Source organism: Chamaea fasciata, unplaced genomic scaffold (assembly GCF_029207755.1).
Source record: "Chamaea fasciata isolate MVZ Bird 193981 ecotype frontalis unplaced genomic scaffold, bChaFas1.0.hap1 SCAF_7, whole genome shotgun sequence".
In the NCBI taxonomy this organism is placed as follows: domain Eukaryota; kingdom Metazoa; phylum Chordata; class Aves; order Passeriformes; family Sylviidae; genus Chamaea; species Chamaea fasciata.
In genome coordinates, this window is record NW_027094092.1 from 29,467,414 (window position 1) to 29,493,545 (window position 26,132).

Sequence of the window (26,132 nt, forward strand, 5' to 3'; positions counted from 1 at the left end):
GCCTGAATCCGATATGGAAGTACACACAAACGTGTTCGAGGTTGCTCCCAACAGAACACCAACTCCACTGGCAGCAGTGGAGGCAGAACACGCCCAAGCCAGACAGAGCAGTGACTTGATTTTTTTTTCCCCCCCACCTCACATTCCTCTTTGATCTTTCCAACATCTTAATTCCACGGGACAGTGGTTGTGAGCAAGGGGCAAAACCCAAGGTTGTCTCAAGGTGTGATGCCAGCATGTTTTCACTATATCTTAGGAAAGGAAATACAGCAAGCCTTGGAAAGGGAGGGAATTGTTTGTGGTGTAAGACAGAAAGCTGGGACTCAAAGACCCATGGTCTCTTATCACGCTTCCCCTGTGACTTCAGCAAAGCACAACTATTTTGGTCTCATTAGCCCTGTCTTTAAACTGTACTTGCTTCTTGGGGATGAGAAAAAGGGGATTAAGCTTTAATTCACTAATGTTTGTAAAACATTTTAGAACTTGATGGAGATTTCCCAGGTAGCGCAGAGCATTGAAAAGCTTATCTCCCTCTCCAACTGCAAATGGCTCTGCAATATGAGAGAAATGAGTGAAAACAGTGCTGGCATTCTGGTGTTTATAATAATGAAACCCTCTAGCTTCCCCTCTCAATCCTTCCATGTTTTTTTTTTAAATAGGGAGAGACAGCAATGAGAAATTTTAGTCTAAACAGAGTGCAGTTGCTCCCTGGAGACTTGAATGCAGCTCAGTGGAATTTTCCCTGCCTTCAGTCTTTTGTACTTCTTAAAGGTCCTGGAACCAGGCATGTGACTGTAAGAGCAAAAAAAACCCACTTCTCTGTCTGAGTGCTCTACCAAATATTTACAAGATACTCAGATAAAATGGCTACAAGCAAGTTCAGCAGGGTTTGAGTGGCTGGTAGTGCAGCACTGTCAAGAAAAAAATCTAAACCTTAGCTAAAACAAAATTAAAATTACATGCTACAAAGATCTCTTCAAAACACAAAACTGGTAACACTGAAGCTGGAAAATTGCTCTTCCCCAGGGTGAAATGTATTACTTTTAGAAGTAGCTTATTGAAATGCAGTAGCTTCCTTGCTGTGATGGAAACTTCCTTGTTAAAGGAGAGCCCAAAGCTGTGTGAGCAGGCCTGCAAGCAGAGAGCTGCAGAGATGCCCTCTCCATGGCATCCTGTCTGGTGGCTGAGAGTGATGCAACATCAGCTTCCACATCTCTGGCACTGCCACACTTAAGGACAAGCAGTCCTTTTTAGTAGGGACCACGTGCTCCCAGGAACTCTCTCATCAACCCCAGACTGCCTAGCAAACAGCAGATGGCAACCTACCTGCCTGGCTGCCCGAGGTGGCCTCACTACAGCTCATTTCCTTGCTGGGTTACCTACAGCCACTCCGGGGGTACTCCAGACCTCTCATACTTCTGTACGGGTTACTCTGCTTTTCAGGAGGGTGCTCAGGGAGGCTTTACCTCTGACGGCAGAAGACAGAACCAGCCAGGTTCTCAGGCCAGTGGTGAGCCTGCAGCAGCATCTGGCACTAACTGAACCCATGGCTTTCCTGTAGGCTTGAGAGCCAGGAACAACCAGATTCTGATCATAGCACAGCCACTGATGCTTTTAGCAGCCTTGAGCAAGTCATACACTCTCTAAGTCTGTAAGGTGAGTAAATAGATGTGTGGTTTGCAGTCATGTTGTGAATACCTCAAAAGTGCTTTGAAGACAGAGAAAGCTGAGCAGCCGTAACACACATGGATCTTCCCATTGTTTAGATTGCTACATGTTCCCCTAACATTGTGAACAGTCAGAGCCCAGCTATTTGTAAATCCTACACCATCTCTGATGATTTCCAAGTGAGTTACAGAAATAAGTACTTGCTGTACTATTGCTTTGGAATCAAGCCACTGAGTGGGCTTATCATTCTCTGAAAAAAAAAGAAGTGAACATTTCACTGTGTTTTGGGCTGTGGACACTTCCGTGCTTGGTCTTTGGTTCCTCTAAATTGATGAGGTGGTGAGGTGAATTAGGAAGGCACATGTGGCTTACGCTTCTTCAGTACCACGTATATTGCTCAGAGGCTTTTATTATTAAGTCACTTAAATTAACCTAAACAAAAGACAGGGTTTTTTATAAGTTTAGAGTTAAGTATGGCCCCACACATACAAAGAACAGCACTTGGTTTTAAAGTTAGTCTTTGAAGAAAAAAAAAAAAGAATGCTCACTCTCTGCTTCACCAGATTTTTGAAAACCAACGTCCTCATTCATTCAAGTCTTTGGGGAGGTTTCATTTGTCCTTTCTATAGATTTGATGTATTTCTTGAAGTGTCACCAGTAGTGCTGGGTAAAGCAGCATCATATAAAGTATCTTTCAAGGCAGTGTTCCTCACTCGTATGGGCTGCAGGGCAGGATTGGTTCCTTCCCAAACTAGATTTGTTCCATCCTTTTGGTCTGAAACACACAATAAAGACAAGACACCTCAATCACAATATTTCTGAAGGAGATTGCAAAGTTGCCATTTCCTCCAGCAAACAACCACTTGGAAACCCATTTAATACAAAAAACAAATCAAGGTAATAAGTTCACTATGAACTAATTTTACAGATTTGCTGAAAATGGATTGATGTGCATGTAACGATCCTCTTTTCTCTGCCTGTCTGGTTGTCCTAGTTACCAGTGTCTAAACTCTGCTCACTCTGGCTGGCAAATTTTCTGATGTGCTCTGGAGCCAAACTTTAGACTAATCAAGGCCCCTTTACCACTCTTTGCCAGAGCTCTCCAAAGGCCAGCATGTATTTGCTGTGAATACTGTACTTGCTAGGGTACTTTCCACCACCCTTATTTTCCATTAAAACTGACTTTTGGTAGCCAGTACCTATGAACAGAGAATGGGATATGCAAGAAGATGGACATTCTCTACTACAGCTCATGTTCTACATTTTCTAGAGTTAAACAGACCACAGCTTATAGCAATATATTTTCTAACTAGTAGCAAATTGGATTCAGAGAGAGTATTATGGCTCCACTTTATAGGCTTAATGAGAACCTAGGCTGAGATCAGAGCCTCCTTCTCAACCAGTAAAAGCTTCTCGTCTTCTAGTCTTAGTCCTCTGTCAATGCCAGGCTGTAAATTGCTTTGGGATGAAGCTCTCCAAGTAAATACAGGATATTATATGACTGTGATTAGACGCTTTATGTAGAAAACAGACTGTTGTTTGTGAGAGGAGATACTCAAAACCAAAATGAAAGCCTTCCAGAGCAACCTGCAAGCTGATCAACACAAGCTGAAGAAACACACACAGTTACCAGGACCAAAATAGCCAAGGTATTAATCATCAGTCAGATCACGTCACGTACTCAGGTTTGCTGCTATTAACTGTGTTGCAAGGCATCCCAGGCCTATTCAAATACATATTTCTTTTCCAGTCTCTCCAGCTGACCCATTGAGACAAACTCCATCTTAGCACAGAGAGCCCTCAGGTGCCTGAAAGACTCTGCAGAACAGCCAGCTCATACTTGGGCTGATTCCTACTGTGCTGTACCAAAGCTTTGAAGAAAGTCAATAAGCCTGAAAGGAGGAAAGTGAAAGGCAGGATATTTCAGACTAACAAGCCATGATCAACAGAGGTGATATTGTAGAAGAAACACAACATTGCTTATTAAACAGGTTGTCAAAGTAAACTGTGTCAGTTTTTCTCTGACTCTTGAGCCCTGTTTGTTAACTATAGAAAAAGCAACTACACTAGAAAAGAGTTGCTCATATAGCTGTCCTGGTACCATAGTGACAATGATGATAACTCTCATTTCCCATATTCCCCAAGGGAAATATGCTGCACTGACAAAAGCACCTCTAAGACTGTTTAAAACACCTTTGGTATTTACTGCAAGGCATATACAGTATTACCCAATAACCCATATTAATGTTAATATAGAGCTGGCTTGACAACCCCACAAACGTACAGGAAGTCCTTCTGTGAATTTTCTGGGAGAGAATAAGTGAAGTTGTCTATACTCTGTCTAGCTTTGGGAAAGAGCTGACAGGAAATGTATCCGAGAACTTATTTCAATAAAAAGAAAAGAGTAAGCAAGCAATTCTTCCCAAAGAAGCAGCTCATAGTAAGCCTCTGAGAAGTCTATATTCTCATCCTAGTAAAACAAACAAACAAACAAACAAACAAACAAACAAACAAACAAATCCCCAAGCCCCACTCTCTAAGCAAGGGAACAGAAAATACCACCCGTCTTCAAGAAGAATCCAGGCATTCCATAGTCGTGATGTACTAGGCTTATGAACACTGCCATTCTTAGTGCATAAAAGATAAGGAAAAATAGTTTTGTAGTGTCATATTAGACAACTATATTTTTGAGCTTTAGATAACCCAGTAAATGCGCATTTTCCATATGCTGTCTCTTTTTCCTTACTTGTTTGTTTCTGTTAAACCACGATGTTTAAAACAAATCACAGGAATCTTTAAGTCTGTTTAACACCACTGCTTTTTGAACAATATCACCCAGGAATTCCAGGCCAAATGAGTCTCAGATTTTGTAAAGTGGATGACCACAGTTTTAAACTACAAGAATACCACAGCTTTTTTTTTTAGTTTTCAGTAAGGTCCATTTTCTACCAAACAGGGTTTGTATAGGAAGCTATGTACGGTACCACCCATCCATAATCAAAAATCATAAAACATATGTTTTTTTCCACTCTGTTTTTCTAGACTAACTGCTGGTTACCAACAGGTATTGAATAGTTCCTATTGATTTTGTGTGGAATAACAATACCCAGTTGTATCTGCACCTGAAGCAGGCCTACACATTCCATAAAACTGCTTAGATTTCTACACAGGTTCTGATTCAATTTTTTGTTATCTTCTCTGAGTGATTCAGCTCAGAGAACTGGCCTGATTATTTCATTAGAAGCAATGACATGTAACCCTTTCATGGGGCTAGAAGCCATTGCAAAATCATTTGTACTGTATGTATGCAAATCAGCTTCAGTTTGAGGTAGTCTGGGAGAAGTTTGAGGGGGATTTCCCTGCTTTATGTAATCATTGTTGCTTCTTAGCTTCCTCTATTCACATACCCAGGAGACAAGGGCTTGACACTGCTGGTAGTTTCTCAAACTCAATTTGAAAGCAAAGGTAATGTGCTCAGTGACCTACAGCGGTCCTGTAGCTTTTGGTAAATCCTCAGATGCTGGTGCAATGCTATGTGGAATGAAGGAGGCCTGAAGGAGCAGTAGGGAAATAGGGAAATAACATTACAGACTTCACTTGCTGGCATACTTTGACAAAGGTCAGCAACCAGGAGGATCTGTGTGCTGTCCCTCAGCTCTAACTCTGGCCTACCCAGAGGCCTGGTTTCTCAATTCTCAATCCACACAGAGTGATGCACCTCATATGTGATGAGCGCTGTCAGTTCACTCTCCAGAGCGTGGGGCAGAGTCCCCTGCACACCAGACTGCAAGCACACAGAACTGGCGGCGCTCACCTCACCATGCGGAGATGAGGAACAACACTCATCTTACCATCTGCTAAGGTGTCTCCAGTCCCACCAAAGATATTCACTGAAATGACAGGCTGGACAGGTAGAAGCTTCAAGGCAAGGAAGAGAAACTCTCTGTCTCTCAGCAGCCCACAGAGAGCTCTGTGCTGCTCAGGCCACTCTGCTTCTGACACCTAGGTAAGCCTGCTCAGGGCTCAGCTGAGTATGGCTCCCTATCCAGTGTATCATGCTGTACACATCGTGGTGTCATTGTTCCAAACTGGAAGATTTATAATTCAGCAACTATCCAGATTCTGAGAAACACAATTACTGAAAACCACTAAGCTAAGGGAAATAAAACAGGTAAAATAAGCATGGTGGCACAGAGGAGGAAGGAAATCTCCCTGCAGTGTGCTGATAAGAGTGTGCTTGATATATACTGTGTTCAATCTGCACAATCCGCAAAACACTGGGAAAACACAGGCTAGCTGAAGGAAATTCAGCTCGGGGGCCCTAGGGACTGAATTAGTCTGTTAAAATGCTCTGTTGGTTTTATTTATCACTACTTAATTAGGATGCTTGACCAACACACTGGAAAGATAGTAACTGTTAAATATTCAACGAGCTGACCTTTCAGTTACAATATTGCAATTCTGAATAAAGTTCATGGAAAGTTTGTCCTTCCTAGGTACTCCAGCAAAGCCAAAGGGAGCTGGACTGGGCCAAAAAAATAAAAAAGTAGGAAAAAAGTAGGAAAAAAGTAGGGCAGTACTGTGGAGACCTGCTTAAAAATCCAAGTCTTGCTATGGGTTCATTGAATGATCTCAGGCAAGTTGTTTCCTGCCCTGTGCTTCAATTTTTCCCATCTGTAAAAAGAGTACAACAATGTTGATTTTCCTTGTAAATCGCTGAGATGAATGGCTAAAAAAGCAGTAATATATTATTAATTACTTATTATTTCTGAGGAAGAAAAAGCAGAGAGAAGAAATCATCAATCTTTTAGTGTTTTCTCAATCCTCATAAAAAATAAAAAAGCACAACGGAATGTGAATTTCACACAACAGAAACTTTTGGCAAATTACCTTTAAGAAGAAATAGTGGGTACACAATTAAAAGAAAGTTTAAAGTGAGCAGACACTCAGGAAAGTGCTCCAGATGGTGAAACGAGTTAGGCTGCAGAGCAGGCTCCCACAGGAAGTGGTGAAACCCCCATAGTTTGAGATATTTGAAAATGAATTCCTCCAAGTGCTGGTATATACAATACAAGGAATCATTCTACACTGTCTCTAAGTGTAGCGGCACTGTGGTGACCTGAGAGAGCTACACCTTCCATTTCTCCAATTTTAAGAGACAAATGACTCTGAGTATGGACAGCTGTAGGTAGACTCTTTTATCAATATAGTACCTGAGGAATATCTGCTGGGGAGTAACTACACTGTGTTTTTGCAGGAAATGGATTCATCAGCTTTAACAGATCTTTCACATTCCTAATTCCGATGTCTGAACTTCATATGACAAAGAGGGGAAAGAAAGCCCCCCCGCCCCATTCTCTGAGAATGACAGTGTGTATCCTACTATTTATTTCTTTTATTACAATCTAAAGAGAAATTGGGTGGCTTGATTTTTACAGGCAGTGGTTTGCAGAAGAAATACCATTATTTTAATAGAAACCAAATGAGCAGTCATTACATAAATGGCATTATGAGACACAGAACTAATGCTGAAATGTTAAATGCTTGGGTGAAACTCATCAAGATGGGAACTGACAGCAACGTGCTGGAACGTTGGGGTTTCTCCACACTCAAGATACTACTGCAAACGTTTCCCAGTGCTGTTAATGCTAGTTCAGCTCCTCTGGAGGTAACTCTGGAGGGCATCTGACTGCTTCTGTTGTTACCAGCTTAAAATCTTAAGACCATCTCTGAAAACCAAATTCAGAGCTTTGGGTCAGTTTTATTGATAGAACTTGGTTAACTGGTTGGAGCGAGTAGAGCAAGAAAACTTTTTAAAAGAAGCTGTAATTAGAGTTTTAATACATTCATTTCCTCTTGGACTCATACCTGCTGGTACACAAAAACATGCTGTGAATTGATTCAGTAGCCAGATGAGCACTAGTGATCCTGTTTTACTCAATTCACTTGGGCAGGACAGCTATGGAGTGCTCCTGATCTCTTCTCAGCTCCTTGGGCAGGAGAGCTGGTGCCAGCAGCAGCAGGATGTGCACCCCAGCATGCCTTGCCTGCTGCCTCCACCAAGGAGGGCAGGCACTGCCTGCATTTCTCCCTGTTCCTGGTCAGAAACTCAGCAATTTCCTCAGGAATGAATCACGAACAAAAAACCAAACAACAGCTATTTAAGAAGGTTCCGTCTCCCTCCGGAACTGTCCTGAGAAGTATCATATTCCTGACAGTTTATTCTTCAAGAATTTAGTCATCTAAGGTTACAGTGACTCATGTGATGAACCTTCTGCCCATTTCCTGGAAAGAGTCTTGCGTGGTCCTCTACACCTCCTGCCATTTTCCTTAAGGGTCTCAGTTCTCACTTCATTTTCACATAGTTCAGCTTTCCTTCAATTTTGGGGTGGAGGAAGAAGGCAAAAATATCTTGAGGGCACCCAAATTTACCGTGTAACCAGAAAGGAGTGTGGTGGAAGACAAAGATGGACGCTGAACCAAAGAATCTCTCTTGGAAGTAGTTGCCTCTTGGGCTGAAATCTGGTTAGAAGAAAAGGAGTTACTCTATAAAGTGCTGTGTGGTCCAATATGATCATGAATTTACCAGGGCTGTACTCTGTAAAAGGAAAATGAGAAAGATCTGAGGGCTCTCTCAGATCATTGCTTGGGTAGGTGTGACTCACCCTGGGCAAATGCCACCGATGACAAGCACCCTGACACAAAATATTGAATGAATCGCACTGGATGGGAACCAAAGTAACCATTTTACATACTTGGGCCAATCTGAAAGAGACTTCTGTGCATTAAACAACTGTTTCCTTTCCCTGATGAAAGTTCAAAAGCTGCTCACAAACAGCTTGAAGGACACTTCAGCAAACTCTGATCTAAGTAGGGTTGTGCTATGCCTACAGCTGCCTGGACATCAGTGATGCCCAGACCATCCCTTATAATGCATACAGAAGTGATACTGCTACGTGTATATATTACAGTTAAAATGGGGAGTGAGGGTTTAGTGTTCTTGTTAAAACACTCAGAAACACGCGAGAGTGTGAGTGCATCAACTTCTTTTCCGAAGTGTGAAACAGCTCAGCAGCAGTGCTGGTGCACACTGTAGATCAACTCCTTCTATGCCTAAGTTGACAGAGTAAGCATCCTGACTTACACTAACTTGCAGCAGAGATTGTTAAGGAATTGGCAAATCTCACAGACCCAACATGTCCCGTGTTCTTACAGGATGGTTTCAGTACTTAATTATACCAGTGTAACTGGCACAAATACTGGTGTGTGTATGTATGTATACATATATATACGTCAGTACGTATACACTGACATGCATCAGAAGTCTGTTCCCTCTAAAGGGATATAGTGCCAGGCCAAAGCTGGCCTGACATTCTTCTTTTTTTAAAAAAAGTAAACTTCTACAAACCCTGATTCCAACAGAAATGTTTCCATGATTTATTTTAAGAAGAGAACATTCCCCTGCAGCGCTCACCGCAACCCAAACATTGCAGCACTATGCAAGAGCATGAGAATCAGAGGAAGCTTAATCTATTTTCACTGCTTCAGAAGAGAAATAAAAGGAGCAAACAAACAGAAAAAGCAGTGACAAATAAATTTTATTTTAGTGGTGGCTGTAGTGTTATCTGCAATATAGCCAAGGAGAGTAGACTTGAAGTGTGCAGACATTTCTAGTGATTTCTGCAAGACATGACTAAGTGTGTGATGGGCACTTGTGGGAGTCATCTACACTGTAGGAAAGAGATTTATTTTTCTTTGGTTCACCCCTCCTTTTCCTCACGCCTTGCCTTTCACGTCTGAAAAACTGAGCAGCAGACTAGAAGAAATTGCCTCACTGTTTCCAAATCTAGAAAATAATTTGAAGCATGGGCAAGCTATGAAGACAACAAATTTCTCATTGATGGGAGAGCACTTAGATACTTGAAAGAAATGGGAAGAGTCCTTCCTCTAAATATCTGGAGCCCTCTGTTCTACAGAAAGAGGTAAGAGCCTTCAATGCTACTGTTTGTTTCTTTGCTCAAATTTGCAAAACCCAGCAAGCATTAGAAGGAAAAAAAGGGGCATATCTTAAGAGAAAGAACTAAAGAGCAAGCACATAGCTTCCAGACATAACTATTGACTGCAAGCACACACACGTGCATGCAGACATGCACACACAGCACACAGTGCCTCAGTCTGAAAGATCTGTGTACTGAAGACAGAGAAAAAAAGTGAGTGAAGCCTGCCTGAAAGGGACCATAATGACTGATCTTGTGGCAGATTAGTGATTTCACCAGAAAGCTTTTGGAAGCTGTAAACAGGAAATGGTTAAGTAAAAGCAGGTGGAGCATGCTGATTGCAGGAACAATGCAGGAAATTGCTGAGTGTCTGAATGGATGCAAAAATCCTGCTCTTTTGCTTCGGCCTTGGAAGTCACTGTATGCCCACTCCACCTTGTCCTGGTCCTCCCTCACTACCTTTATCTCCCCAAGCTACAGTCTCATGGTCTGCAAACACCTTTTGCTTGAGTAATCTGCTCTCCTTGAATTTTGGAGAGTTAGCAGGTTCTGCTTGGAAGGCAAGAAGCAAGAGGGACTCACCTAATTCAACAAGAATGAGTCAGAAGTACCCAGCAGTACCCACTGCCTGCCAGGAGTTTCAGGTCTGAGGAGGCAGAACAGCATCTCTGGCTACTGCCCCGAGTGTTTTTAGTAAAATAGTCAACTAGAGAGACATTACTCCTATGGCCCCTTCCATTCAAGGGGGCTCCCAATGCACTAGGCTGTAGAGATCATTCTCCATCTCCACTGAATTACAGTCCCTTCTGGGAGAGGGCACGGCAGCTGTTTAATAGCGCACAGCAACAGCACACAAGCAGATGGAAAAGAAAGTGAAATGTGCAAGAGGCATTTTTTCCACTTTCCTTCTAACCTTTCCTCTCTCCTCCGTGTCCACAGCCATTTGAGTCAATACCAGACTACTCTAGATGTGCCACCAGTCTGCAGAAGCTTGGCTCTGGAGATAGGGATCTGCTTGCCAATGTGCAGCCTTCCCAGTGCTTTCAGACCCAAGGATCAAGTTCCTGCTGCCACACTCTCATCCCTGGCTGTGCTGCCAGATGTGCCGCCGGATGTACTGCAGGATGAAGGGCAGACATGCTGGTAAGGAACAATTCTGCTTTCTTCTAGATGAGTATGGTGTTGATAGAAAATTGCTTAACATAGGCAGGACACTCTTGCCTTCAAAGTATACTAAAAGTCACATTAATTCTGCGAGAAAAGTTAAGAAAGAAGTGCATAGACTAGTTTGAATCATTCTGACCTTTTCTACATCTTAAGTACTGGATGGTAAAGCTCTGTTAGCAAGCTCTCTCTTAGACATTTCTCCTCTTCTCCTACACATACATAAAAAAAAATCAGTTTCTTCTTACATTCTGAGCAAAGAATGGCAAATGAGCTACCATGGAGTTACAACTGCACAAACAAGAAGTTTTTTCTGGCAGAGAAATCTTGCAAGGAAATCCTGCTCTTTTTTGACATTGTTATTTTGGCAAAACTTACCAGGTATTTCTGGGAGTTCAAACTTTTACTGTGTTTTCTGTATCTTTTAAAACAGAGAGTCACTATATACAACCTAAGACTTTTTAAGTTCAAACTCTTAAATCCTAGTCTAGAGAGGGCCTTTGGGAGTAAGGTTTAAACTCACCCTGAGCAATCTCCCATATCCCACACTTCTGCCCAGGCCATACCTTCCTGGGAATGTCCTGAGAACAGTTGTGATCAGAGACCAGCGCTCCATAACTGCTGCCCCCAGGGGAGGAAAGAGGTGGCACTGCCAAGGAAAGGCTGGTATGACACCTTCCGCAAGTGCTACCACACTTGTTTAACATGCCATGGGACAGAAGTGGACAGAGAGGATGTGTGCTATCAGCTTCAGGTGGATGGCAGGCCAACTTCAGGTAGTTAAATCTTGGCACTGACTTGCAGGAAAAAACAGTCTGTGATTCATACAAATCTAAGAAACTGAGAGAAAATAATTGGAATGACCTGAACCAAAATAAACAGATGCCTCTTTCTTGCTCCTTTCAGTTTCAGTTTTTCTGCACCCTTATGCACATTTTTTTTGCACTTAAGTTGTTGAGAAAAACAGCAGGAATTAGGTTCCTGGTATAATTACAGTTTGCTGAGAAAATCACAGCCTGCAGTAGTGATTGCTTTAGTGCTAGAGACAGATGTTGCTGAAGTCTAATCACAGTCTTCCCACTAACTAGGCCCTGAGTCTAATCTGTCATCAGCTGAGAGGCTGCTGGCTCCCGCCATGCGTGTGAACCCAAGCTGCTCAGTTGGTTCCTCTCCCCTCATCCAGAGCCAGGCAGTGCCAGAAGGAGGGTACATTTCCATTCACTCCTTGCTCTCAGTAACAGTGATACCACAACTTCAATGTGCTGCTTATCTCTCCTCCATGCCTAGTATCAAAGCCTCGCTGGAAAGGGCTCAAGTGGTTGTTTACAACTTTCAGTGTGTAGTGACTGCAGTTCAAAAATACCATTTGAGATAAGTTGAAGGAGAGGCTTAGTAAGAATGGCCTGTAGCTAATTTGTCCTTCCAAAATGTTTGGTATTTTCTGCCTCCTCAGAGGACAAGGCTGCACTCAGTGATGGGTCATATAACCTCCAGATGTTAATAACAAGACCCAAAAGCTGATGATCACAGAAACAGGAGGTAAAGAGCAAAGCAGAACTGGGCATATTGAAAAAAGTCAGGGAAGAGCATACACGCAAGAGGGATTGAACAAATCTCTCCTATGTGTTACATGCAGATCACATTCCCACTAAATATTTTGTATCTGACATTCAAAGAGCATTGGGCCACTAAGAGCACTAGGGCACATCTTTGAACTTCTCTGTCCTGGTGAAAGAATCTCAAAAATCAACAGACTCCATCAGTTCAGAAGTGCCCCTGTGCAGGCTAAAGTCACCGTGGTACTGGATTAATGCCTTTAGATTGGATCCTGGTCATGGAAGGAAACTGGCTGAAGGAGTCTATTTCAAAGGTACAGTACTGCAGCATACAGAACCAGTGAGAACTGGGGAAGTCCTTTAGCTGGTAAGGACTTTCAGCACCTGTAAAGTTAACAGTGCCCTGGAGTAACAGGGGAGATGCAAGGTTGGGAGGCATAGATGAAAAGCTGTGTTTTGCATAAGGAGCTCTTAAGCAAGGCGTAAGGGAACTGAGTTGGTCATAATTTCTGGTCAGAAGCAAAAGAGTGTTAAAAGAGTTGACTTTCTGATGCAGCCTGTGGTAAACTCAATTTCTTTGTGTTTAGCTTTTTCTGAATCTGCACACGGTAGCTGGGCACACACTGTAGTACTCACCAGATCTCTGCAGTAAAGGTGTGCAGGGCAGCATCTCAGCCATTGACAGAGGAAACAAAGGGTAGCATGATGTGTCAGAGAGGGGGAAGAAGTGACTCATACGGGAAGAAAAACAAAGCAAAGATGAACATAGAGCATAAGGGAAGTGGCAGACTGTTGGCTGTAAATCAGTTTCCTTGCACTCAGAAGGGTGGGTATTAGGGTGAGAGAAGCCATACTTGACAGTAATGGAAGTCCAAGGAAGTTTGATTAAGATTAAATGGCAGTCACATGCCGACACAGAAAAGAGGCTTAAAGACTAAAATCAAAGACAGGAAGCGACTAAAGTAGGTCAGAAGCTGTGGGTAGTGAGCTGCATAGATTAAGTGGGACTTGGAGCAACTGAGTTAGCACTGCTAAGTGATAACACAATGTCACCAAGTTTAACAAATCTGACTCTGAGATCACCTTCAAGGCCTTGATAGCAAATCAGAGATTGCTGAATCCTAGCTGTATCTACATCAGAGCAGATACTGTATGCGTTTTAACAAGAGATCAATTTTGCAGTCACTTTTTGACCCTGCCAAGCTTCCTGTAAATAGAGTGCTGTTTTGTCTGAACAGGATTTCTTCTTGAGGAGCTGGGAAAAATGAACTGACTAATAGAAACCGTGAGACCGAGAAGGGCTGCTACTGCAGGTTGAAAAGACAGATGCAGTGGAGAAACTTCTTTCCACTCCTCAATTCAGTTCGTCTTTGACTCGAGAGCTTTGTTCACATCCAGGGCAGCCGGAAGAGACCAGTCACCTTGTATTTTTGTACCTGATGAGAAAATTCCAGATTGTATGTGTGCATTGGGACAGTTCAATGTGTGTCTATTCCCACTTCAAAGAGGCTTTCAGTGCTCTTTGAGACGTAGGGTGTGAGGAAGGGTGAGAACTGCTAAAGCTAGCCCCATCCTCATTAAATCTTTGCCCTCTCCGGAGCAAGCATGCAAGTGGAGAGAATAGATGATATGCATGAGCAACTGAGCATCTGTGATCTCATGACCTTTGACTGTTGTATTATGGGAAATGTATTCTTTGGTTGCTATGCTTTTCTAATTCATTTGTATTTTCCTTCAGTGACTCCCTTGTATTTTCTTTGGTGCTCCTGTGTAACCGTTTCAAGGATATCTCCAAGTTAAGCATGCATACAATAGCTTTAATTAAATGTTTGTGGGTATCCCACAGTAAAGCAAGGGAAAGGGAAAGCAAACAGTTCTGTACTTACTTGTACCTATCTCTTCGGAGCCCTGGCTTGGTTGGAGGCATCTGCACCGTTGCCATTTAAGCCTATTTCTAAGCTATTGTGAATTGAAGGGCATCAGGTCCTGCTGCTCTGCATGCAAGCACTTCAGGCATTCCACTCTCATTAAAAAGCTACAGGTCACCTGTGAAAGGTACAATGCTAAGATATTTTAGACTAAGCTAGAAAAAATAAAAAATAAACTAGGGGAGACATTTCTTTGCTCCTCTTACAAAAATCGAAGACTAAGATTAAAAATACCCTTAACCATTTCCTAAAATACACTAAGATGCTATTGGCAGAGTAGCATAAAAGCAAAGATTTTGGTCTTCTTCGATATTCTGACATTCACATTTTCTGTTCTCTGTTTCATTAGCACAATCTCACTCTTGATGCCACCCTCCAAAATGAAATTATTATTATTATTTTTATTGTTATTATTTTATATCGGAATCTTTGCTTCTTTTACAAGTAGTTAACTACATTTTTCTTATGTATAGAAGAAAGCTGTGAAGAAATTTGTTTCCATTTCAGGCATTTAAAATAAATATACAAGAGGCAAATGAAATTTGGAAGAGGAAATTTCATCATGCAAAGAAGGAGGAATAAGAGACAGGATACAAAGGTTATTGGTTAGTTCTTTGAGTCAAACACCACGTAATTTTACAGCACATAAAGTGTTTAGAGGAAGAATCTTTCTTTCTCTTGCATGATATGGAATAGTTAGCAGTATCTGCAAAGATAACTAAGAAGCCTAACGCTAAAAATTATTGCTAATATTTAGTACTAGTATAAAGTACTTGTCTTGAGTTTTTCAATGACTGATATCACTGTTATTTCAGAGTTGATACAAACTAATTTAAAACCATTTTGGCAGAGCTATACATATTTTACTGCAAACCCATCCATTACTTTTTAGTGGCTCCCAGAGATAACATACACCAGAAAATTCAAGACTAATTGTAATGCTAGAAAGAAAAAATAAAGGCCAATTTGATGGAGAATAAAGAACTCATGCTTCTAACATTGATTTTGGTTATTTCCCCACACTGAGACCAGAGGCACTGCCAGTTTTTGCAGTCTGACATGCTGGATTTGGGCAGAAGTTGAGTAGAGCAGGGGCTGGGTTAGGTTTGCTGGAACTAGAGCAGGAGTGACTTTTTAGGAGGCAACAGAAAGCACGGGTTGTTTTCCTCACATAGCAAGTCACAAACAACAACAGGGTTATCTGAGAAGATTGAGAACTGCTGACATTAGAAACAGGAACTGGCATCTGCAAAGAAGAGTAGGAGTGGGATGAAAGCAGTCTTACAAGCAAAGGAGGAAATGAGAAGGCCAGGGAAGATCTAAAATTGTGAGCAGCTAACAAATGCTGACAAATACTTCTTTAGTCGAGGGTATGATCCTGAGCACATTCAGGCCAACTTGAAGATTTCTACCAGGATTTTTGAGATACTCTTAGTGAAGATTTCTACTCTTTGCCCCTCTCTTAAGCTGTGGTGTGTTTCCAGTGCATCTTTAGAAAATGCCTCTCAAAAATACACCTAATTTTGATGACGGCTGAGAGTAAAAAAGATTTATTCTGAAAGTTGTGTGAAGAAAGATCTACACTTCCCCCTCCTTCATCTCTGCCATGTCTGTCTGATGCCTGTATTCCAGCCTGTCAGTTTGGATGGCCAGTGACTGTAGCAAGGATGCAGGGCAGTGGTGCATAGAAGGCACACAGCCTGGCCTTTTTCGGGTTTCCCATTCTGATAATGGAGGGGTTTGATATTTGTTGTTTGGTACTCTGAATTATTTACTCATGCTGTCCTGGGACCTCTACTCCATGTAAAACAAGACCTGGCAGGTTCTCAGATTTATTAGCTCCACTGCTCCATCAGCTTAATTTTTATTCATTGCCTTAGACTTTTTCTGTATGTCACTTATATTTTTTGTTTAGTACTGTTTATATCTCACCTGTCAGTCTTCACTGTTGCTTCTCTATTTCCTGCTATTTTGCAGCTGAGAAACTCTCACTTCAAAACCCAAGTTACTCTTCTGTGCTCCATCCTATCAGGTACTCCAAGGACTACTTCTGCCCTTCTCCTCCAGTAGTAACAGCTTATTTACATCACCAAGGCCAAGGCCAGGAAAATGGATGCCCAATTTTCTCCCAGGGCTGAGTTTTTATGGACAGTAATTAATTACTGCTTTCAACACACAGGTCCCAAAAATACCCACACTAATTAAGGCCCGTAGAGATGCTGGTGCAGTAATCTTGGGGAATTTTAAGTACATTTAGTCTTCTCTGGTTCTTCAGGTTCCAGTTCCCTCTAGAAAGTTGTATCTATGTTAATTCACCAAATACGTTAAGAATTTGAAGTTAAAGACCAAAGTTCAGTGCAATCCCTCTACTCTGTGACCTAAGCAGTGCAGTTTACTGGCAAATGCTCCCCCAAATTATTTGTGATAAGGAGAGGGAATTGAAAGAGAAGAAAATAGTGATTGCTGATTTCTTCACAACTTCTTTTATTAGCTTGTTCTAAAAGTGGTTTGGTTCCCCCAACGCAACAAAAATTTCCTATTCCTGACATGAAAGCAGTCGCAAGTAATTTAGCAGAGCTATCTGTACACTGCTCACCGTACCACTGCTCACGCTACCTGTCACCCCATCAAGACCCCAAACAGACTGGGAAAGAAGAAAGGTTGCAAAATGAGTATAAATACTCTGCACGGAGCCAGTAAGACAGCGAAGTCACAACGGTGGGAAGGAGAAGTCAAAAGTTAATCCCAGGTGTAATACCTCAGACGTCAGATGCACGTTGTGAGAGGTGTTTTTCAGTTAATATTTAGGTTTTGTTTTCACTCTGTGAACTTTAAGGCAGGCCTTAGCCAGTGAAAGCTGAATTCTCCATAGATGCCTTGCACTACCTCTTGTTGTCTTTCCAAGTTTCTTATTCAATAGCACATTTTTCCCCTTGTTTTCAAATGCTTGCTGGAGTCTTAAGACGTTTTAAACCTAACAATAAAACACCTGCATTTTATTAAGACTTGAGACTTAAGTTCCACCTCCCTCAATTTTACTGGAGCGTTGCCATTAGTCAGGTTAACCCTTTCACAGTCAGTTTTGCTGTCAAAATGAAATTACACGTCTGCTACATATAGCCAAATTCCACACTCCTACACTGTATTTGCAGGAAAAGAAAAACAGCCCTGAGACACATCCAGAGAGTTCTATCCTGTGCTGACTGGCAAAGGGTGAAGAACCTCTAAACCACAGCTGCAGAGGCTATACTCTCCATAGAAGTACAACAACCCTGGAATAATATGTCTGCTGGTGAAACTTAAAACTAAAATGTTCTTACCAACCATTTCTGCTTCAAGAGATTTTGGAGTTGTATCATAGAAACTTCATTCAACTAAATGGGAAAACCTACTGTTCTCCGTGTCCCTTCCCTTTTCTCATTCCAATGTCTTAAATGAGAAACAGAGCAGCACTATACAATGATTTTTGTGCCTGTATGTCCAAGAACGTTATTATTCCTATATCAAATTAGAAAAATGGCAGCACATGAAGTAATTGCCCAAATTCATGCAGCAGTTTAGTAGAAGGGCTGATAAATTCAATTGTCAATGCACTAAGCAACTCTGTTGTTACCCAATTACTTCAGCTTTCTGATAAGCAGTTATTTCTAAGTCCACACACATCACCGAAGCCTGCACTGCAAAGAGCAACAACTGCTGGCTATTTTACCAAATACGATCAGTTCACTGAAGACAGGAGAGAGTAACTTAATGCAACTAGACAGGGACTGAGGATCTGTACATTATGACTTCTGATTCCATTTCTGTTGCTGTGTATGCGTTTATGGGCATGTAACTTTGGGTCTTTATGACTCAGCTTCTCATCTGTGAAAGAGGGAGAGTAATTCTTCACAGCCAGTAGGTGAATCAAGAGGTCACAGACTTCTGAGATGATTCTGAGTCAGTCATTCATCTTAGGACTTCAGTGGCACACCTATACAGGGCTAATTTACTAATATGCATCAGACCTGCATGGAGATAATAGGTACATCACAGATTCAGAGGTTTGGAGATACTCATATACCATGGCTATAGAGCCACACAAATTCCGAGGATAACCAGGTAAGTAAAGAGAGAAGTATTACTTGCTACCCTGTATATTTACCAGTATAATTAATTTAATTGGTGGTTATTATTTACACCATCTGATGTATGAGATACTGTTCTGATTGATACCAATACATCTCTACAACACTGGCATAGGAAATATTATCACATACCTTGTCAGTCATAAAGAGAAAAGTACAAAATTTATGCTGACCTTGTAAACAAATAATTTCCATTCATTCATGCCTATGGGTATATGATTTCAAATCCGTGTAGGTAAATGGCCTTTATCATCACGGCAGAGATAGTTTTAGGACATAAGCCTATTGCTATTGAATAGAATGTCATACGATGTGGGGATCGAGTAGACTGGCCATGCAGCAGTGAGAGTCATGTGGTGTGCGAGTAGCAGACAGCCCTATGCCCTCATGCCAGCTCTGACCACAGACCAGGAGTGAACACCTGTGCTCTCATTGAGGAGCACACCTTGCCTTGCCTGCTATTAGGGAAGACAAAGGCTGAACATAATTTATAAAGGTAATCTAGACTGGAATTTGTCACATTTGAGTCACGACTCAGAGGATTTTTACTTTTCCAATCCGTGTAAACATGCATAAATTATCATTCTGAATTGCTTTTAAACATAGAGGTAATCAGCCTTTCAAAGTCTCTCTTAAACCAAATTGGTGTAAATCTCACATTTGTTTGAGTTTACACCCTTTAACTAGCATTAGGAAGCTGTGATTTATATTGCTGTGTAAATCACATCTGCTCATAAGCTGTGGTTTGAAAACATTGCACATCTGTGGTATCAAATGTGTGCAAATTAGAGAATTATATGACATTACCAGTCACTTACATGCAAATGTAAGCAATGTAAGCTTCATTTTTTGTGTAGTATTTGGAGTCATGTTATTACTTGGCATAAACTACAATCATCTACTCTCTACTTAGACAGCAATCCAACCAGAAATTTGCAATCCTTTTGCAATCATTTTCACAGAGCCATATACTCAGGTACCCTGTCAAGAATGTAAGTTACAAACTGTTAGGTGCCCTGAAGCATGCTTATGGCCCTTCTTTATAGGTGGCCTGGTCACCATACTCATTACTTGTGAGTAAATTAAGGGCAGGGTTTCATATTTTGTAGTTGTGCTTGTCGATAAAAGAATCAGCAATGTGGGAAAACAGAGGTTTTTCAGCTTTAATTCTGGTCATATATCTGTGCCTTCTTTTAGAAGTTAGTACCAGATTGACCACAGCCAGCACTTTCTAATCCAGGATCTAGAGGCAGGGGTGGGGAGCTGCTATAATCAATCTCTTTCAACACTGTGAAAGGGGTTGTCCCCTGTGCTGTATTTTTCTTCCTCTGAGTGCCTAAAAAGACAGCGTCAGCAAGATTTTCCTCCTTCTATTTCATAGAACTGCTCCTATTTTCACCCTTTTTTAGGTAAGTACTCTTAAAAATCTAGTAATAACAATGTTCTGCTTTAAATTACAAGTTTATTTCTTTTCAGTCTTGACTGCCTTTTTCTTTAGACAAATACTTCTACAAAACTTTCATCAGAGGATCTAACATTACTTACAAGCATCACTAATGAAGCCCAACAAAACAATTATGCAAAAGCTGTTCTCATCTTTACGTTTCATAATAAATTATAGATAAATGAATACATGACTCAATCAAGGTCGTACTGTGAATCAATGATAGCAACTGGAAATGTAACCCAGGAACTTTGACACCCACACTTCTGCTGAAACAATATGCCCTGAAAACATCAGGATTGTCTCAGACCCATTGTGCTGTACTAACACTTATATCACTGAAGCCTTTTTAGGCTATGAAAATTAAAGAAAAGGAAAAAGAATGTAAATCAGTGTCTGATAGTACATTGTTTTCCCCTCTGAAACTAAGAGACTTTTTCTTGGTTTATTTTTTTCTTGCAGTAGATATTGGCAGGCTGAAAGCTGAAATAAAATAGGAAAAAATAACAAGCATATTTTGAGTGATTACTCAACTGGGGTCCTTTGTGACAGGAAATGCAGCTGCGTGACTAATGGGCCTGACTTTCTCTTGGCTTCCTTCCCCCTTCAAAGATCTTGTTTATTGCCCCAGCCAATTTTTTTTTTTTTTTTTAAATTGCTAGAAGCTAGAATTTTCCAGGAAGAAAAAATCCTTGCAAGAGGCAAAGGCAGTAAATCTTAAAAAGATCAAGGGCTGCAGAGCTCTCCCTCATCTACTCCTTTTAGCCTTCCAGGCTCTTGAGTCACGTCATATCTTCCCCTGTTCCTCTCCGAACATGTGTCTAGCAGATCCTTCTGCTTTGGTGAGGGGAGGGAGTATGTGAATCACATTTATAGCATTTAACCCTGGAATTCATAAAGGAAGGACTAATTCCATTAAGGAAACCAGGGGCCTCCTCAGCCTTTTGCATTTTGTCTCTTTTATTATTTTTCCTTGCTCTCTCCTTAGCAGTTGTGTGCCCATACTCCATAATGACATGGCTGTTAAGTGTGAGCTATTGAGATTTGACACAGCACAGTCCCATTAGTAAGGGGCCATGGAGTTTTAAATGTTGTTTGCATTAGGCTCGCTTTTTAAGCCTGCTTTGTTGGGCTTCCTAGGTAACAGCAGATAGGCCAGGACCTGAACCTCCCCTGAACTGGAAGAGGAACTGTGCACCCAAGCTCCATGGCAGGCCCTTAACCCTGTAACTCAGTGTAAAGAAACCCTGAGCTCCCTCGCAGTACTGGCTGGTGTTGGGCATATGGTTGGATAGAGTATCTCTGGGAGCAGTGTCCTGTCATCCTCTGGAGGTGCCTACCCTGAAGAGCAGTGGTACTGAGCCCTGTGTGGGGGCACAGAGGGCGAACTGAGCTGTCTGAGCTGTGAAGTGCTCCCTCAGTCTCAATAAAGCAAACAAGGCATTTTCTGCCCTGAGGGTGGGCACTGGTGCAGGAGCCTGTGTGCTGGCAGCTGCAGTGCCAGCATCAGCCCTGCCACAGAGGCAACAGCTAAAACTTCAGACTAGTAGTGGTAGGTTTATTCCTGCAAGGACGTTAAAACTCAACCAGACAGGTAAACAATAGCCTCAAAGAACATGATCTACAAGAAGTGGGAGCTATTCTTTAGCCTTCTCTAAAGGCCCTTTTCTTTGGAAAGCTGGGGTATCAAGTCATTGAAGGAGAGTTTGAGGGCTGCTCTGTAATCTGCAATGCTGGCATGATTTCCTGTGCCTGTAGCAGAGGCTACAAAAGGAGGTGAATATATTCATTACCATGAACTGCACAGAGGAACCATCAGAATGGGTATGCTAAAAAAAGAGATGGAACCTTTGCTTAGGAACAGACCTAAAAGAATCGAATACATGTGTACAGAGAGATCATTTTCCACTACCTACAAGAGGAAAAATCTCTGGGGAAGTGGCTGATGCCAAATATTTTCTTACGCTTCATGTGTCAGCAGGGTCTGGCAGAAACCCTTAAAAAAACAGAGCATGCATTTTGTGCAAATTAAGAATCACAATTCTAGTGATTTAAATTGTTTCACCAAACTAGAGACATTTCTCAAAAAATACAGCAGATATTTGATGATGGATCAAGTTTTCAGCATTTACACAGATCAGATGACATTAAGATCAGCAGAAAAAACCTAGCAGAATAACACAGTAAAAGTCTTCAGATCTGTCCTGAAAAAAAACATAAACTGGGTCAGACAGAAAAAAAGTTAATTTCTCACAACAGCTCTAAAATCCTGGCCAAACTATACAGCAAAGTTACAGAGGAGCTAGACTGGGTGCAGAAGTGATAGGTCACCAGGATTCATTGGAATGGGAGATGTGTGTGTAACCTGGCTGCAAGACCTGAGAACACCAAGGCACTGCTGTAAAATACTGGCAGTAGACTTTGACTACAAAGCTTAACAATTCCAAAGACTGAAGGATAAATGGGATGCAGCCCTGAGGTGTCTTAAAACTACACGAGACAGAGCTGTCTCCAAAAAAGAACTAGCCTAACCCTCTTGCAGCTATATGGTCAAAACTGGAGATAACTAATTTCTGTGCAATGAATGCTAACAAAAGCTGAGTGTCAGTGCATTCTGATAAAAAAGAAGGATTTGGCACTTGTCCATGTAAAAAGTTTCCTGTCCTCTTTTTTTGTCTTTTATGAGAAGACTGTTTTAGAAAACTGACCATAACCCACTTACTGCAATTGTCAAAATGGCCTGGCATAGCCCCCTCTCCTCATGAATACATGGATTTATTTGCTTCTGTTATAAATTTATGATTTGCAGATTGGGAGGGATTTGGTAGGTTCAAACCTAATCCCTCGAGCATTTGATGAAAAAGCAATGATGCAAAGTCCAGAGCAAGATTTTGTATGTGATGATTTGCTTAAAAATTTTTGCTTGTGATGGTGATAAGACCCAGTGGAAAGTATATGAGCCTGTCACTGAGAATATCTCAGCCTTGTTGCTGACTTTGGGTGAGGTACGACTACTGTATCCTGGCTAGGAAAAATTGTATATCCTCTCTTGATGCTTATTTGCACTTCCCTGAGGTAATCTTATTACAATAAGGTAGTACAATTAAACAGGTGGCAGGGTATATCAAGATTATAACTACTACACATCCTGTACCTGCTAACGTAAACAAGATCTGACAATATAGCAGGAAAAAGTGTGAGATGTCCTCAGTAAAATAAGATTTAGCTCTACCACTCTAGTTCTATTACTCCTAATCAATGAGATGTAGGAAGTAGTGCCAAAAAACTTTGTTACTACTCAAAAGAAAGTGTGGAATTAGGCTCTGGTCTGATTTTAGGCCTATTATATCAACATATCAAGGTGGAACATACGAAGTTAGTCAACCCCTGACATTTTGCTTGACAAAAAATACCCCAAACAAAAACGCAAACTATTTTAATTTTTGCAATCTTTCAATTCCCTGACATCTTCAAGGGTGTCGTCAAAAGCATGGGGGTCTTGAAGAAGAGTAAAGAAACAGCCAAGACACAAAAAACTTGGAATAACATAGCTTGCCTTCCTGACAATAGTAGCTGTGATATTCCAGTTCCAGAGATGTAAGAACAACTGCCCAGTCCTCAGGATTCACTGAGCACAGTTTATGTGATGTTGGTTGTAACTACTTGCATTTTGCGTATCAGCACAACTTGTCTGAATTTCATCTTGGAAAATTCAGTGACTTTAGGACTTCTGATGCTAACAACAGCCCCTTCCAGTCTGAGGTGCTACAAAGTTCTCGTTTTGTCATGAACAGCTGGATGAAACCAGATGCGTAATAAAGCAAATCCTTCATAGCCAGCCTAAGCACTGGATGTGCAATGACGACAACTACATTTCAGCCTAGAGGTGGCTGCATTTGAGAATATTTGAGAACATTTCCATGGGGAAACAATCAATTTATAAACAAACTTCTCACGCACTTTGAGATGAAAACACTACACAGAATCAGTTTAAATCACTCTACTTATGTGACAAACTCATGTTATTTGTGTTATTGTTTTCCTGGTTTTGCTATGCCAATCATACTGCAATTCCAAATGTCATCACTCTGTGCTGGAACAGCAGACTGACACGATAAAAAAAAACTTGCAGAATAAAAAAAACTTGTGATGGAAATTGCTCCCGTGTGCGCAGCCTGCTCATGCTGAGAAAGTGTTCATGTTCCATTCCTCTTTGTCTAGTTAACAAGTGGCATGAGTATGGTTTGGAATTCTGGGTGTACTTTACCCATTAGTAGCCTGTTCTAGGCTCTGTGTTCTGTAGCATGACTGTTGCCTTGCATTCGGGCTCCTGGCTGCCTTCATTTTCTGCTCTGATGCTCTCCTGACTCTGGAAAATCTCACCTCATCAGCAGAAACAACAAACCATATCTCAACAGTTTCAAATTATGAGACAGTTTGGAGATTTTCTCTTCCCTTCTGTTGAATCCTGCAAAAACTACTAAAAGGAGTGTGTTACCTAGGAGATCAAAAGGACTGGACTGTCTTTGACCTGGGAAGTATTACTGAAACTAGAAGTCAGATGAGGTCTAAATTAGGCATCTGCTTACTGCATGATGAAGCCTCATCTAAAACGTAACTATTGTTACACACAGGCCACATGGCCTCCTGCGCCTTTATTTCTTCACCTGTAACATGCAGACAGAAGCACTCAGCTGTGCAGCAAGGAGTATTTGGAGTTCATTGGCATTCCTGAAGACTTTGGAGATTCTTAGATAAACAGTGCAGTATGAACAGTAACCAGGTGACACTGTATCTTTCTCTTGGTGACACTCCCCTGCTGTTGGTATTGTGCTCTCACATTCCTGAGTTAAGCTTGCTTGAGGGATTTGATTTCATTTGGGTTTAAAATCTTTGTTTCCTTACTCAGAGAGGGTGCTGGAATACATTGTAAAGCACAGCAAATCTCTCATGTCCAGAAACTTCACTTTCAAGGCCCTTGCTAACCACTTCCACCTGACCTTCCCCACCTTTTTTAATATACTCAGCCAAGGATAGTGAGAATGATCTAATACATGCATGTTTTGCACACCCTGCAACCCTGTGCATTTTGAAGGTCAGACAGAGCATTCTCTGCTGCAGCAAAGGATTTTGTGTAGATGAGAAGCTTTGCTTTATAAAAAAACCCTGTTACTATATGCTCATGTGTTTGCAGATTTACAAGAAAAAGCAGAATTTCTGAGCTCTTGATAGTGAGGTATAGCCTCAAACCTGGATACACATTTTGCTTCAGGAACTGAGCTCTGTGTCTGTGTGCCTTCAAGAGGCCTTGAAGTACAACATCATCTTTTTTTCCCCATCTCTAAAACTGGGATTATAATACTCTCCCATAATAGAGGGGTTTAGAAATATTCATTTCTAGAAGTTTTAACAAATGTTAAGTATCAGTTGTTTTGATCCTATTCCATTACAAAGAAGCCCTACAATTCTTCCATGCTCCCCTGTTAAAAAGATTGTCTTCTCTTACAGTCTTTATATTATTTAATTGAATTATACAGGGTAGTTGCATGAGCCAACCTCTTTTATATAACTCCTTTTTGTTGTTACAGAGTGGAGGAAGATGTGCATTTAGACAGTAAGTAACTATTTTGTGAGTAAAAGTAAGGGATATGCTGACAAAAGGTTTCCATAAATAACTCTTTCCCCTCTGTGCTCTAGGAGCAGCTTTGTTGGCGATAGCTCCTCTTTGACAGTGTGTCTAGCACAGAACAACTCTCAATCAAAAAGTATCAGCAGGTGTGAAAAGAACACCCACACAAGTGTCAGGTCCTCAAGCATAGTCCATGTAGCTGTTGAATTTCCCACTTTGCAGCAATGATTCAGCTTGGTGATGGCATTGTGAATGGCTCAAGACAGGAATGACAGTAATACCAGTATTTGTAACAGCAGCTCATTAATGAAGACATTAATGAGCATTTGCATCAAGGTAGCAGGTTGCAGGTCTAGTCGGTGGTTTTCCATAAGGATCCCTGTGCTAGAGCACCTCCTACACAGGGCACAGAACTTGAGGCTGGAGGATGGGGATATTCCTTAGGGAGTGCGGACTCACAATGATGGCAATGTACATCAGGCAGTGACCAGGAGCTGAGGGCAGCTGGGGAGCCCTTCTGGCTGCTGTAGCAAAAACTGGAGTCTGAGCTTGGCTGGGCTTGTCCTGCCAGCTCTCTCCTTCATCTGTCCTCTTGGAAGTCATGCTTGGTCCACACATT

The 26,132-nt window shown here is 41.5% G+C and overlaps 1 protein-coding gene across 4 annotated transcripts in view; it reads right to left on the bottom strand.

Annotated features, from left to right (window-relative positions):
* Positions 1–2,046: 2,046 nt before the first annotated feature.
* RAD51B (RAD51 paralog B) overlaps positions 2,047–26,132 on the bottom strand; it is a 407,321-nt gene continuing 383,235 nt past the window's right edge. For 2 of the 4 annotated variants that reach the window (XM_066188243.1, XM_066188244.1), the window contains exon 11: positions 2,047–2,443. In XM_066188243.1, the coding sequence (XP_066044340.1) occupies positions 2,292–2,443 (152 nt within the window). In that variant the 3' untranslated portion in view covers positions 2,047–2,291. The remainder of the gene's footprint in view (positions 2,444–26,132) is intronic. The other 2 variants (XM_066188251.1, XM_066188247.1) reach the window with 2 other exon arrangements.